At 41.8% G+C, this 13,979-nt stretch overlaps 2 protein-coding genes across 2 annotated transcripts in view; one reads left to right on the forward strand and one right to left on the reverse strand.

Annotated features, from left to right (window-relative positions):
* The window catches only part of Cpne3 (copine 3), a 52,012-nt gene extending 39,000 nt beyond the window's left edge, over window positions 1-13,012 (reverse strand). The window contains exon 1 of the mRNA XM_041657083.1: window positions 12,919-13,012. The gene's annotated coding sequence lies outside the window, so the exon portion shown is untranslated. The remainder of the gene's footprint in view (window positions 1-12,918) is intronic.
* LOC121451509 (60S ribosomal protein L9-like) lies at window positions 5,731-6,322 on the forward strand. The gene has a single exon (XM_041657084.1). The coding sequence runs from the start codon at window positions 5,739-5,741 to the stop codon at window positions 6,315-6,317; it is 579 nt and encodes a 192-aa protein (XP_041513018.1). The 5' UTR covers window positions 5,731-5,738; the 3' UTR covers window positions 6,318-6,322.
* Window positions 13,013-13,979: the final 967 nt, after the last annotated feature.

Genomic DNA, 13,979 nt, shown 5'->3' on the forward strand with positions numbered 1-13,979 from the left:
TTAGGTTCCCATGCTTGAAAGAAGCAAAGTACTTTATTGAACTGATTGAGAGCCATCTTTCCTGGTACCTTCAATACATATAAAAAAAAAAATCAATACTAGTGCCAATGCCCATTCACCTTCACCTCAGAACTACTTCTTCAGGAATGACAGCTCCCCCAAACCTCCAATTTGCTTCCTATCTTCTCTGCCCAGAGATATTACAATAAAATTAAAACTACAGAAACATTTACAAAATTGTAGTTAGCTCTAATGGTCTGGTTTTATTTCATTTTCTGTCATTTTAACATGTATCAGAATAGCTAAGTACTATAGTATTAATAGTGCACATAAAGGCTATAAAGGGCAAGGAAAAGCTACAGAAGCTGCTGGAGACAGCTGACAGTATAGGGCAGATTTACATTGCCTGGACTTTGAAGGATTCAATCTGAACAGAAGTGGCAGATAGCACAAACACAGGAAAAAGCAGGACAGAGAGGACACCAAAGTATGTGGTATAAAAGTGAACTAATTGGAGTAAAACAAACCTGACAGGAGACTGGACAGGTTTAGAGGGTCCAACAGACCAGGGTTCTAAATAGATGAATCGAAGGTTTGTACATGCAACATCAGGGAACACTTCTATCACTCTGTTAACATAGTAATAGTCTCTTTCCACCCCTACCTTAATTTGTGTGGGGGGGAGGATGCTTGAAAATAAAACACAAGAGGCACAGAATAAAGGTAGAAAAAGAAAAACAACACCAAAACATTAAATTAGAGGGTATCTAGGAAGCCTGATATGTTAGCAACAGGACATTGTCCTAAATCTATTAACTAGTACAACTCTTCCCCTTCAGACCAGGGAAGTCAAGCATAAACTAAGGATGTATCTTAAGGTCTTCATATACATCTGCTCACATTTACCATGAGTCTTTCAAAGCTCAGGTGAATGCAGATTTATTTTCCCTCCTTTTTTATGTCTGTTATATTTTAGCCTTGAAGCACCCAGTACCCACAGTTCTGACCACATACCACATGCTCTGCAATCTCATTCTAATGACTGAGTGACTAATGCTAGATCCTTATCTGTCTCCCCATCTGTAATGTAAATAATTGTCCCTACCTAAGGGGCTGTGAGGACTGAAAGAGTTGTTAAAAAGTATATAAATGCTTATTATTATTTCAGCACTGTTTGTCTCCAAGCACAGTGTAATCCTTTCCAATCCCACATTTCCTATATTGTATAGTTATATTCCATGATGATTTTTCCTGATTATGTCAAAACACATTAAATTGCCTCCCTTGAATTCCTGCAGCCCTCGTAGTAACAGACTGGTACCAAATCTTGAAAGTTGGGTGTGGCAGTACACACCTATCTATATCTATAGTGTTCAGGAGGCTAAGAGAGGCAGATTACAAGGCCAGTCTAGGTTACATCAAGATACCCTGCATAAACAAATATGAAGGATACACATCTGAAATAAATTTAGCACCTAGATTCATCCATGTAACCACATATAAATAACTTTAAGTTCTTAAGCCTAGATACCCACACAGCAGCAAATTAAATCTGGAATATACCAAGCATATTGTTTGTCATCTCAGACACAGAATTTGTGAAAAGAAATGTTTTATCATGTCTTTCCTTTGCATAAGGTGGTTTTAGAGTCTTGCAAGTTGCATGTCAACGGTACCCTGTTACAAACAGAATGAGTATGATTGTTAAAGAACATAATTAAAGATGAGCACGTGCAAAGCATAAAAAATTATCTACCACCAATCAAACAAGTTTGTTTCTAAAGATGGGGAGAATTCAACCAAGAATACACATATTTATATACACCACAATTCTCAACAGAGGCACAGAATATCAGTAGAACAAAATTTCTTCTCTCCTGGGTATTCTCAAACAGAAGCTACACAAACAACATGCTGGCATGACATTATTTAAGAACTTGCTGACAGTTACCATTACTAACTACACTGTATCCAGGAAGCAAACTCCCTATTCAGCAGTACCCTCATCACCCTAAAAGAGTCAGACTGGCGCCCCTCTATGCTATTTTACCCATTTACCTCCAGACACTCATTATGCCAAATGGCAAACACAAAAAATTAAATAAGCATTCGAGTCTAGAACTTTGCCAATATGAACATTCATATAAATACTCTTGGTTGGCGCCGTTCTCATTAACCATGCAGTACAGAACGTGAAGGAAACAGTGTAACCCATGAACATTCTGTAATGGGAGAAGATAAACTAATTTTCTGCATTCTCTAAGGATAGAAAAATGGGTTGTTTTTCTGCAGTAAATGGCCAATCAGAAGAATATGTGAGCAACTAAAGAGGACTCTACATGTTTCCCCCCTAAGCAGGGTCATAGCAAGGATAGCAAAGGCAACCCTTAGGATGAGATGAGGAGGTGCTTGGCTAACACAATCTGTAAGTATATTGAACAGCAATCATTCTCCCCAAATCTCACCTCCTGGACCAACACGACCCAGATTATACAAACAAGTGAAAACTAAGACATGAAGTAGAACCTGAGGCAAATCTGAAGCATACAGCCACTGCCCTGCGCTGCTGAAACCCTCCTGTTTGCCAAGTAAACAATTTAAAGAAGGAAAGATTTGTTTTATGTATTTTTTTTCCATTTGCCAAGCAGTCATAATACATTTCTAGGCAATGAGAGGTTGCTATCAGTCATTTTCCAGAAGGTGGGTGGGTAGGAGTGAGAGGGAGTAAGTGTGCCATTAGACCAAAATAAACAAAAGATAATGGTTTGGGTCCCTGGTCCCTCAGGCCTGCCCCTTTGGTCTCGAGATGAGACACAACATCACAGTGGCAGCATACATGGTCAGGGGGCCAGTGACCTCAGGGTAGACAGGAAGCAGAGACAATAATGCCTATGCATTCTACTTCTCCCCCCACCCCCCCTTTAACTACATCTGGGTTCCATATCCCTTGTGACTGCCGTCTACTTTCAGGATGATCTTCCCACCTAGCTAATCCTTTCTGGAAATGCCCTCAAGCATATTCAGAAGTGTGCTAAAACAGTATCCCAGACATTCTCACTATATTGAGAGTTTAAATGCAGCCTGGGCTACATCACATTCTGTCTCAAAAACCCCAAACCAATTAACCATCAAACAAAAAAAGTGAGTTCTTTTAAACTGTTAGATGTGGGCTGGGGATGTAACAGTTGGTCAAATACCTGGTTGCCATGCATAGAGACCTGGATTTAGTTCCCACCTCCACTAAGCCTGGAGGGCTACGTCTGTAATCTAGTACTTAGGAAGTAGAAGAAGGAAGATCAGAAGTTCAAGGATGTCCTTGGTCATAGGGAGAATTCAAGGTTAATCTGGGCTAAGTAATAAACACACACACACACACACACACACACACACACACAATACTTAGCCTACAGCTACTAATCTAATAAACACTAGACCAAAGTTACAACCCAGATGTTTTATCTAATCATAACAAAATATTCCCAGGGCAATAAAGCACCTCTAATTACTATCTGCTTGGTGTAATAATAATGTTATTTAATTGATTCTGTAATTATTGTATATCAAATAAAATTTTATGATGACACAAATGAATAGTGAAATAGGATCTCAAAAATGGTAAGACTAATATTTAGATTGTAATTGTTAACATCTTTCTTAAACAACTGTAACCAAAATATCAGTAGTCGGTCAGAGAATGGAAGGAGCAGGGTGACTTATTTTATAGAGCAGCTCCTCTTTGAGACAGTCCATTAATCTGGAGGTTGCTAAGAAAGGCTTTTCTCCTTTCTATTTCATTTTTATTGATAAGTGAGTACTTTGTCTATATGTCTATGTGGATTATGTGCATGTAGTGTTAGTGCCTGTAGAGGCCAGAAGAGGGCATCAGTTCCCTTGGAAATGGAATTAGAAGCTTGGAACCAAGTCAGGGTCTGCAAGAGTTGCCAGGGTTCTTAACCACTGAGTCATCTCTCCAGCCCTTTTTCTCTTTTCTAGGGCATGTCTACATTTTCACATCCATCATGCAGGTACGTCCAACATGATGGGTCATCTTAGAACAGCAAAGTTTATTCTAAGGAGCTGTCAGTGAGCTTTCTGTCCCTGTGACAAAATACTTGAGAAAACTCAACTTTAGAAGGAAAGGTATATTGTTTGGGGTGCGTGCGTGCGTGCACGTGCGTGTGTGTGTTGAGGCATCCCATCGTGGCAGAAACAACTAGCAGAAGAATACTGCCATGTAATGCCTTCCAGGGAACAAAGAAAAAGCTTGCCTTTCCAGCAAAGCCCCCATAGTGGGCTGGAGAAACAGATCAGTTGGGAAAGTGCTTGCCAAGGAAGATGGGAATGTCTCAGTTCCAGTCCCAGAAAGCACCTGGCAAAGCAAAGAGCAGTGGCACTAGTTTGTAATCCCAATGCTGGGAGGCAAAGACAAATGGACTCAGCTAGCCTACTCTGCATGTTCCAGGCCGGTGGGAGAACCTGTATCCAAAATATCAGGGCAGATGGCAAATGAGGAAAAAAACACCAAAGGTGTTCTATACACACTCTATACACACCATGCATGGATATCTGCACATACATGAACAGGTACACACATGTACACATATACACAACCCCATTAAGTTATGAAATTAATAAATGTATAAATCCTTCAAGAAGCAGAGGTAGACATATCTCTGTGAGTTTGAGGTCAGCCTGGTCTACAAAGAGAGTTCCAGGACAGTCAGGTCTCACTCTGCAAAGTGAGGCCCTGTCTGAAAAACAAAAACAAACAAACAAATAAATACAGGTGTAAACCCATTCAGAGAACCTGCTCAACCACCTCCTAAAGTTTCACCTCTGAGAACTGCTGCTCTGAGGGCCAAGCCTCTAACATGAGATCTTGGGGGACATTTAAAATTCAAACCACAATATGTACTGCACTTAAAAGTCAGATTCTGGCTATGGGTGTAACTTAGTGGTAGAGTGCATTAGGCCCCCAGGATCCAAATAAATAAATAACAAAGCAAGCAGCCAAACTCTGAGACTAAAAGTTTTATTTTAAAAGAATTTAAAGCTGGGTGTGATAACACAAGCTTGTATCAGCACTTGGGATATACTGGTTGTGACTTGAGTTCCCTGGCATACACAAGACCTTGTCTCAAAATTAAAAAAAGAAGAAAGAGAGAAAGAGAGAAAGAGAGAAAGAGAGAAAGAAAGAAAGAAAGAAAGAAAGAAAGAAAACTGAATTTCAGGAGAAGAAAGTGACACCAAGAGTTACTTCTGTTTGGTTGCTATTTCTATCCTTGCCGCAGATAGGAGAAATGAAAATGAGGAATGTCAACTATAGAATCTCCCAAGACCGAAAAGGACACTGTTTTCACCTTAACCTGACGCAAACACGAAGGGTCACTGGAGAAGTATGAGGAAGCAGGCCCCAGTTCTGGATCTGCACACATGAGTAGGCATGCGGACAAACAGGGGCTCAGCTTCTCCAGGCCTTGCCTTTATCCAGTGTGACTCATCCTCATTTAATGCCTACTGTTTCTTCAAGTTTGTGTCCTCCTACTCTAATGCACTGACAGTGAACATATCACTTGTGTGGGAAGTGCTACTCCAATACTCAAAAGAAACCCAAAATACGAGAAAATTTATAACAGCAAAAAGAAGAAATGGTTGGAAATGGATGGAGTTGTCTAAACTCAGCTTCCATCAGCCACTATCAAAAAACCTAGAGACTCTTTGCCCCATCTACTGCGAGAATGAAGACCATTCTCAGCAATCAGATGGTCGACATTCCAGAAAATGTGGACATCACTCTGAAGGGGCGCACAGTCATTGTGACGGGCCCCAGAGGAACCCTCCGGAGGGACTTCAATCACATCAACGTAGAGCTGAGCCTTCTTGGGAAGAAGAAGAAGAGGCTCCGGGTTGACAAATGGTGGGGCAACAGGAAGGAACTGGCCACCGTCAGAACCATCTGCAGCCATGTTCAAAACATGATCAAGGGTGTTACGCTGGGCTTCCGCTACAAGATGAGGTCCGTGTATGCTCACTTCCCCATCAACATCGTTATTCAAGAGAATGGGTCTTCGGTTGAAATCCGAAATTTCTTGGGTGAAAAATACATCCGCAGGGTTCGGATAAGGACAGGCGTTGCTTGTTCTGTCTCTCAAGCCCAGAAGGATGAATTAGTCCGTGAAGGAAATGATATTGAACTTGTTTCAAACTCGGCGGCTCTGATACAGCAGGCCACAACAGTTAAGAACAAGGATATCAGGAAGTTTTTGGATGGTATCTATGTGTCTGAAAAGGGAACAGTGCAGCAGGCTGAAGAGTAGACCTAAGTTACCAGTTCCAGAAACAAGAACCTGAATTTTAATATGATTTGGGGTATCTTTTGGGACAATAAAAGACTTGTATTGAAAAAAAAAAAAACCTAGAGAAACGCACACGTAAATACTTTCTCACTAGTCTGGCACCTTTGTCTGAAACGGACTAAACTCACAAGCAGAACAGGCCTGGCCTACTGGGCCAACGCCACACAAGGAATTGAATTTTACTACATCATGGCATCTCGGTCTGAAACTCTCAGGACACATCAAGACAGAAAAAGGAAACAGATTTTGGGCACTATTTAAAAACTTTGGTGTGTGTGTGTTGGGGGGAGGGATTGGATTGCCTCAGCAGTTAGAGCACATTGGATTGCAACACCCACGTCAGGAGGTTCACAACTGCCTGTATCCCCACCTCCAAAGAATCTGATCCCCTCTTCTGGTCTCTGTGGATCTCTACACACACGACAGACACCTACACACATATAGAACACAAGCTTCTAGGCATGGCCATGAAGGAGTTTCTGTGATCCACTGTAAATGTGGATGACACCATTCCACAGCTGGGGTCCCAGACCAAATAACAAGAAGAAAGCAAGAGGAGTACCAGCAGCATCCAGGGCTCTCTGACTAAGGGCAGGGATAAAGTGACCAGCAGCATCCAGGGCTCTCTGACTAAGGGCAGGGATAAAGTGACCAGCAGCATCCAGGGCTCTCTGACTAAGGGCAAGGATAAAGTGACCAGCCACTGCCCATTCCTGCCACTGTGCTTTCCTGGCCACAAAGGACTGTACATTTCCTTGAGTGGCTTTCGTCCAGTATTTTGTCTCAGCACTGAGAACAGTGATTAATACAGGTATTAAAAGAAGCAATGGTGGTACCTCACTTTAGAAAAAAAAAAATCTTGGCACACCTGGCTATAAAATACACGCTAAGAACAGAACTTGTCTTTATTTCAATACAGATCAGGGCAATCAGCTACCAACAATGTTAGTAAAGACAGAAAGCGTGGGCCAGCTGTGCAGAAGTGTGGCCCTGCGCTCATGTTACATGGTCTCCTTTGCCAGGAGATCTCTATGGACTTTCCACCACTTGTTACCTTCATGCGTTGAGCCATCTCAACTTCCCACCTGCCTTGTGAACCGTCTTGACTCTACACTCATACTTTTTAAATACAGCTCCCTTTCTTCCCCTTCTTAGCAGGGTTTGGGACCATTCTGCTGGATAAGATCAGCATTTCACTTGCCACATAGAGCCTCTCTAGTTCATAGGGAACAATGATATAGAAGTTCTTTTTGGCCTGGCAGGAGACTGAAGCAGGAGGAAGTGAGTTCAAGGCCAGCCTGGGACCTTACCCCCAAATAAACAAACTCCTTCAGTTTAAAGCTAAAATAACTACCATTATTCTCAAAGTTTGGAAGTTTACAGCATTTATGGTGTCATAGAGCATTGGATGGCATTTCTAATGTAAATAAATGATTATATATTGCACAAAAACTGTGAAAATATTTATACATTTTCTGACTTCAGGAATATTCATTTCATGATTACCATATAAATGACAGCCATTTTTAACTCTCTGGCAAATCCTTTTACATTTCCTAATCATTAATATTTAATAACATTATTATTCATTCAATACCCATTCATCAAATTCCTAAGGATCACCTGCCGTGTAGTAGGTACACTATTCTGAGTTGTTGGGGAACCAACACTGACCAAAACAGACTCTTCTACTAAGGTGATTACATTATATAGAGAAAGATAAGCTATCTATCTTATCTTATCTGTAAAATTAACAGCAGGTAGTAAATGCTAACGAGGAGCAGTAAAGAAAAACAAATATTGTAGGTACACTGCCCTTTTAGATAGTTTACAAACTTCCTTTGACAATACCATCAGAAAATATTTGTTTAGATTTCACATCTTTTTTTTATTTTATTTTTTATTTTTTTTAAATATTTTTATGGTTTATTTAACTTTATTTTATGTGCATTGGTGTGAAGGTGTCAGATCCCCTGCAACTGGATCTTCAGACAGTTGTGAGCTGCCATGTGGGTGCTGGGAATTGAACCCGGGTCCTCTGGAAGAGCAGTCAGTGCTCTTAACCACTGAGCCATTTCTCCAGACCCTCACGTCTTTTTTTTTAAAAATATGATTCCAAGCCTGGTGGTGTGGTGTGGGAAGTCCTTCTGTATATGTGTTGCTTTTATTGGTTAATAAAGAAGCTGCTTTCGGCCAATGGCTTAACAGAATATACCCAGGCTGGAAAAGAAATATAGAGAGAGAGCAGGCAGAGTCAGGGAGAAGCCATATAGCCTCCGTCAGATATAGACTGTCGGGGAACCTTGCCAGTAAGCCACAGCTATGTGGCAATACACAGATTAATAGAACTGGGTTAATTTAACATCTAAGAGTTAGCCAGAAATATGCTTAAGCTATTGGTCAAACAGTATTGCAAATAATATAGTTTCTGTGTATTCACTGTGGGACTGGGCGGAACAGAAATCTTCACCAACAGTGGCTGAGGAAGCTACGTCAGGACACACCTTTCTCAGCACTTGGGAGGAAGACAGGAATTCTCTGAGTTTGAGGTCTGTCTGGGCCACAAACTCAAGTTTCTAGAACAAGCCACAAGCAAGTACTAGAATACCTAAATCTACACAAAGAAACTCTGTCTTGAACTCTGCCCCGCTGATGGGGGAGTGTCATATATCAATCTGTTGATTTCATTGGTTAAGTAATAAAGAAACTGCTTGGCTGGCCCTCATAGGTTAAAACATAGGTAGGCGGAGTAAACAGAACAGAATGCTGGGAGAAAGAAACTGAGTCAAGGAGTCCCCATGATTCTCCCACTCCAGGCAGACGCAGGTTAAGATCACTCCTGGTAAGCCAGCTCGTGGGCTACACAGATTATAAGAAATGGGCTAGCCCAGGTGCGAGAGTTAGCTGAGAAAAGGCTAGATATAATGGGCCAAGCGGTGTTTAAAAGAATACAGTTTCCGTGTAATTATTTCGGGGCATTAGCTAGAGCTAGCCATGTGGGCGGCCGGGTGCCAGGGACTCAGCCCCGTCGCTCCTATTTCAACACCCCGCACTCAAAAACGATCCCTAATCAGATGGAACTGGGCTTTCACTCATTTTCATAAATGTATGAAAGGATGCATTATGTCTAGTTCCTGTGAAAATCAGCAAAACTTCCTTAGTGTTTCCTTTTGCTTTGCTCAGTTTTCTTTCCTTCCTTCCTCCCTCCCTTCCTTCCTTTCTTCAAATACTTCCACTCCTTTCCAAATATGAATTTTAACATATACTGATTGTCACCTTAATATCTAGAGGAAACGTAAAACAAAAGCTTCATTACAAAAATAATGAAATACTTGGGTGTGGTTGCATGGACCCAGCACTAGGTTTTTGGAGGCAGGAGGTGAAGGTCATTCTTGTCTACAATGCCAGTACCACCAAGAAAAGGGGGGGGGGCACAAAAGAAAAAATTGGGCAGGGGTGGCACTCGCTTTTAATCCTAGCACTTGGGAGGCAGAGGACAGTCAAGGCTAGACAAAGAAACCCCATCTCAAAGAACCAAAAAAGGAAGGAAGAAAGAAAAAACAGCAAACTGTGCAAACCAAAAGGAAACACTAAGGGGATGTGATGACACTTAACTCTGCACTCACCTTGTTGCTGTGCTGATTTTCACAGGAACTAGATATAATGCACCTATTTCATAGGATATTTCATAATAGTTTACTTAATAATAGTTTCAGTAATAGTTCTTTCTCACAGAGAAACTATTAATGTACCATCTAACTAATAAAAACTAAGTGTGACCACGATATCAACTAACTTTCATGTCTTTTTAAAGTTTATGTCTCCATTTAGTTAGACTGTCTTATAGCTATCTATCTCTACCCTGAAAAGCCTCTCCAAAAAAAGAAAAGAAAAAGAAAAAATAAATCCCAGTATCGCCACACCGGCCTTCTTAAATACATTTAAACCAGCATATAACATAGCTACAGCTATGGTTTAAACAGAGTTATCAGAATCTTATCAAAAGGTACATATAAGTTCAGTTGGTTATCAGTATAAAAAGATTAACATTAAGTAGAATCTAAGACAAGTGATTTTAAACTCTTTCTTGATAACTCTTAACAAATCTTTTAGAAGACTTCTACCTCACTCATTTTCGTTTTAACCTGGACACCTGTACTACAAGACAAATTTAAGAACGTAAAGGAAAACACTAGAAGGAAGTTAGACTACAAGATAGAGGTAACAGAACGAACTTGACAGCAATGGTTTGAACTCCTCAAGAGCCCAAGAACTAATAGCAACAGTATTGGTTCTTACTAAAAGGTCCATCACAGAGATCACACGTTAATGCAGGATAGAGGCTCATTATGAATATTTAAAGGTCAGGATATCATGAAATCATTTTCCACAGGCAACATTTTCTTTCTTGGTTTGGCTGCCATCCAATTCATAAGACAATATTTTACAATTTTTTTTAATTTATTTATTTATTAAAGATTTCTGTCCCTTCCCCGCCACCACCTCCCATTTCCCTCCCCCTCCCCCAAATACGTTTCCCCCCCAGCCCGAAAAGCAATCAGGGTTCCCTGTCCTGTGGGAAGTCCAAGGAACCCCCACCTCCATCCAGGTCTAGTAAGTTGAGCATCCAAACTGCCTAGGCTCCCACAAAGCCAGTGCGTGCAGTAGGATCAAAAACCCATTGCCATTGTTCTTGAGTTCTCAAATATTTTACAAATTAAAAAAGAAATTTTTAGAAAAGAGATAGTTTAACAATAACATAACATCCAGGAACAGCAACAGAAGATGGCGAGAAATACAATGTAAGAAAGCACACAAAGAATTGACAGGAACAATGTGAACTAGATGCCTAAGCAGACAGTACATCAGGAATTCCATTGTAAAGAACGTTAATAAATATTTTATTTAATTTTACATGTTTATTTCAATGTTGGAGGACTGAGCTCAAGGCCTCTAGCTTGCCAGACAAGTTCCCTTACACTAGCTACATCACGAGCTCCATACAATATCACATAGTATGCAATTGTTAGCTTTCTTACCTGTAGCTATTTTATAGACCACTGTCTGTAAATGTTCACAGTTCTAAGTAAAATTAGAAGAGATGTGTCCGATTAGCAACATGCCTTTGGAGGCGATAAATTCTTCTGCTCCCCCAATTCTAGAACCTCAGGTTTTGAGGCTAGATCAGATGAGATTTAAAAGAGAATACTTCATTCTGTTTCTGTGCCGGGCATCTTTTAATCTGTCAAAGTCAGAAATTCAGTTTCGGCTCAGTAAGAGAGCCTCTGCATGGTTCCTGTTGCCAAAAGGAACTGCCGTGGTAAAGAATTCTCACAAAGGCAAAAAAGTGGCCCTGAAAAGCAGTTAATCCACCTTAGCATCACTACAACTACTACCGTGTGCCATCTTTCCCCACTTCCCTTTTCCTAAGCTTTGCTGTCTCCCTCTGCTAAGACTCTAGGCCTAAACAGGTTTTATTTGGACATAACTGGCTGACAACAAGATGGGGAGGTATATATGTTTATCATTATCTGTACATCAGACACTTTGCTGAATACTTTACAAATATTTTACTCAATCCTCACAACAGCTCTACAACATGGCAGTGTCCTATATTACAAATACAGAAACACGCCGTAAAGGGTTATGTATCCTACCCAAAACCTAAGACACTTGACACACCTCAGAACATTCTTGAAACTAGGCAGAGAACTTCTCATGAAATCGTGTTCGTTTACATTTGCAAATCATATGCCATAAAACCATACAGACCTGGATCGCAACTTAATGCTATCATTCGACACACATACGGTTACGAAACTAAGTCAATCCCAGTTTCCTGAAGAATGAAAAAGATAATAGTACCATTTAAACTGTGAGTTAACACATATAAAATCTGCCTAGCACGGTGGCTGTGGATCCCTGCGGTCCATCGCTATTTTTAACCCCACCATACCCTCTATTTGATAATTCTGAGGCAGCCACCAACAGGTAACAGAAAGAAGCAAAAGTTAAAGATCACCGTCAAGTGCATTAGGTCCAGCACTAACGGTCATGGTCACTTTGCTCCGTCAAGTTTCTGACTTTTTAAAAAACAAATGCCACTGCCCTTCCTCCTTCAGTGAACCCGAAGCACGGGGCAGAGTTTTGGAAGCCGGTACAGGTGCAGGGCCTGCTAGAACTTCACGCAGTCCTGGTTTTGCACAAATTCAGTATCACCTTTCCCCACACCACGCAGCCTCTCCTCCATCGTTCCCCCACGACCGGTTCGTCTGGTTCACCCATCTCTGCCGCTGAGCGGGGCTGCGATTTCGGAGAAGTAACCCTTCGCCCCACCCTGCCCTGCCCCGGGGCCCGCGGCCCAAGGCTGACCCCGAGCCCCGAGCCTCGACTGGGCCGCGGAGACCCCAGGGTGGGCACCGGAAGCCCGCGGAGCACTTCCAGCTCCCAGGCCCGGCGGGCCGAGCGACGCGAAGCCTGCGGGCCCTAATTCTCTCCCCGGGAGGATGCAGGCTCGGGCTGGGCCACACAACTCCCGAGCTGGGAAAAGTCATGCACTCACGGGCGACGTCGCTGAGGAAGCCGAAGGAGGGTGGAGACCCAGCAGAGAGCACAGCAAGGTGGCCGGGACAGCAAGGGGTTTACTGGAACCTGAGGGCTGGCCCGCAGAGGGGCGGGGCTCGTGGGCGGAGTCCTGCAGCGGCTGGGGGCTAAGGCGGGACCTGTGGGTGGGACTGAGAGGAAGTTTTGATTTTGGTAGTGAGCTTGCTCTCCACCCCTTTTACTCCAGTGTTCTTGCTGACGTTTTAAGACCTCACAAAACCCATAGTTGACTTTAGGCATTAAAATACCAGATCTGGGGGGCTCGGAGGTTAAGAGCACTTGTTTGCTCTTGCAGAGTTTCCATTTTGTGGCTCACAAACATCTGGAACTTCAGAGGATCCGATGTACTTTCTGACCTCCAAGGGCAGCAGGCATGTATATACATACATGTAAGCAAAACACACACACACATATGTATGTATGTGTGTATGTATGTTTATAAATAACATCTTAAAAAACGAAAACAGATCCGGACAGAAAATTTTAAGAATGAAGTGCCAAGTCTGAACCACCCCTCTGTACAGTGATTTCAGTGTGCATACTCCCTGAATCATTTTAAATGCTTCATTTTATTTAAGCATCGCAAAAGCCTTGTAATGTGTTTAGTGGCACGTACCTTTTCATTAGTGAGAAGGTACTAGTGAATGACATGAAATGTGATAGATAAGTAATTGTTCTATTTGCCAAACGTCATCAGATTGTACTGATCTCACAAAACCTATGGCGATGGGTACTCAATATCACATCTTATACTGTATGAAAATTTAAAACTTTTGCTCAAGAATGGGATAAAAATATACAAAGACAGAAGGACAGTAGTTAGCACAAACGTGTCAAAAATTAGTTCATTTAAATTGCTGATAAAAACGGTGGGAGGAAACACTCAACAGAAATAGCCAAACAATGGACTATGATGTATGAATGGTACCAGAGGAGAAAAGCAATCTCCAACAGTGAACCCTGTAAGCGACAGTCATGACCAGCCTGGAAAAACATGCCCACTGTGCAATAGTGGCAGGA

The sequence above is a fragment of the Microtus oregoni genome, unplaced genomic scaffold, assembly GCF_018167655.1.
Source record: "Microtus oregoni isolate MIOR12 unplaced genomic scaffold, Mior012 000008F_ref0000371, whole genome shotgun sequence".
NCBI classification, from domain to species: Eukaryota; Metazoa; Chordata; class Mammalia; order Rodentia; family Cricetidae; genus Microtus; species Microtus oregoni.

Excerpts from the sequence above, each read along its gene's own strand:
- LOC121451509 (XM_041657084.1), top strand. The coding sequence starts at position 5,739 with ATGAAGACCATTCTCAGCAATCAGATGGTCGACATTCCAGAAAATGTG.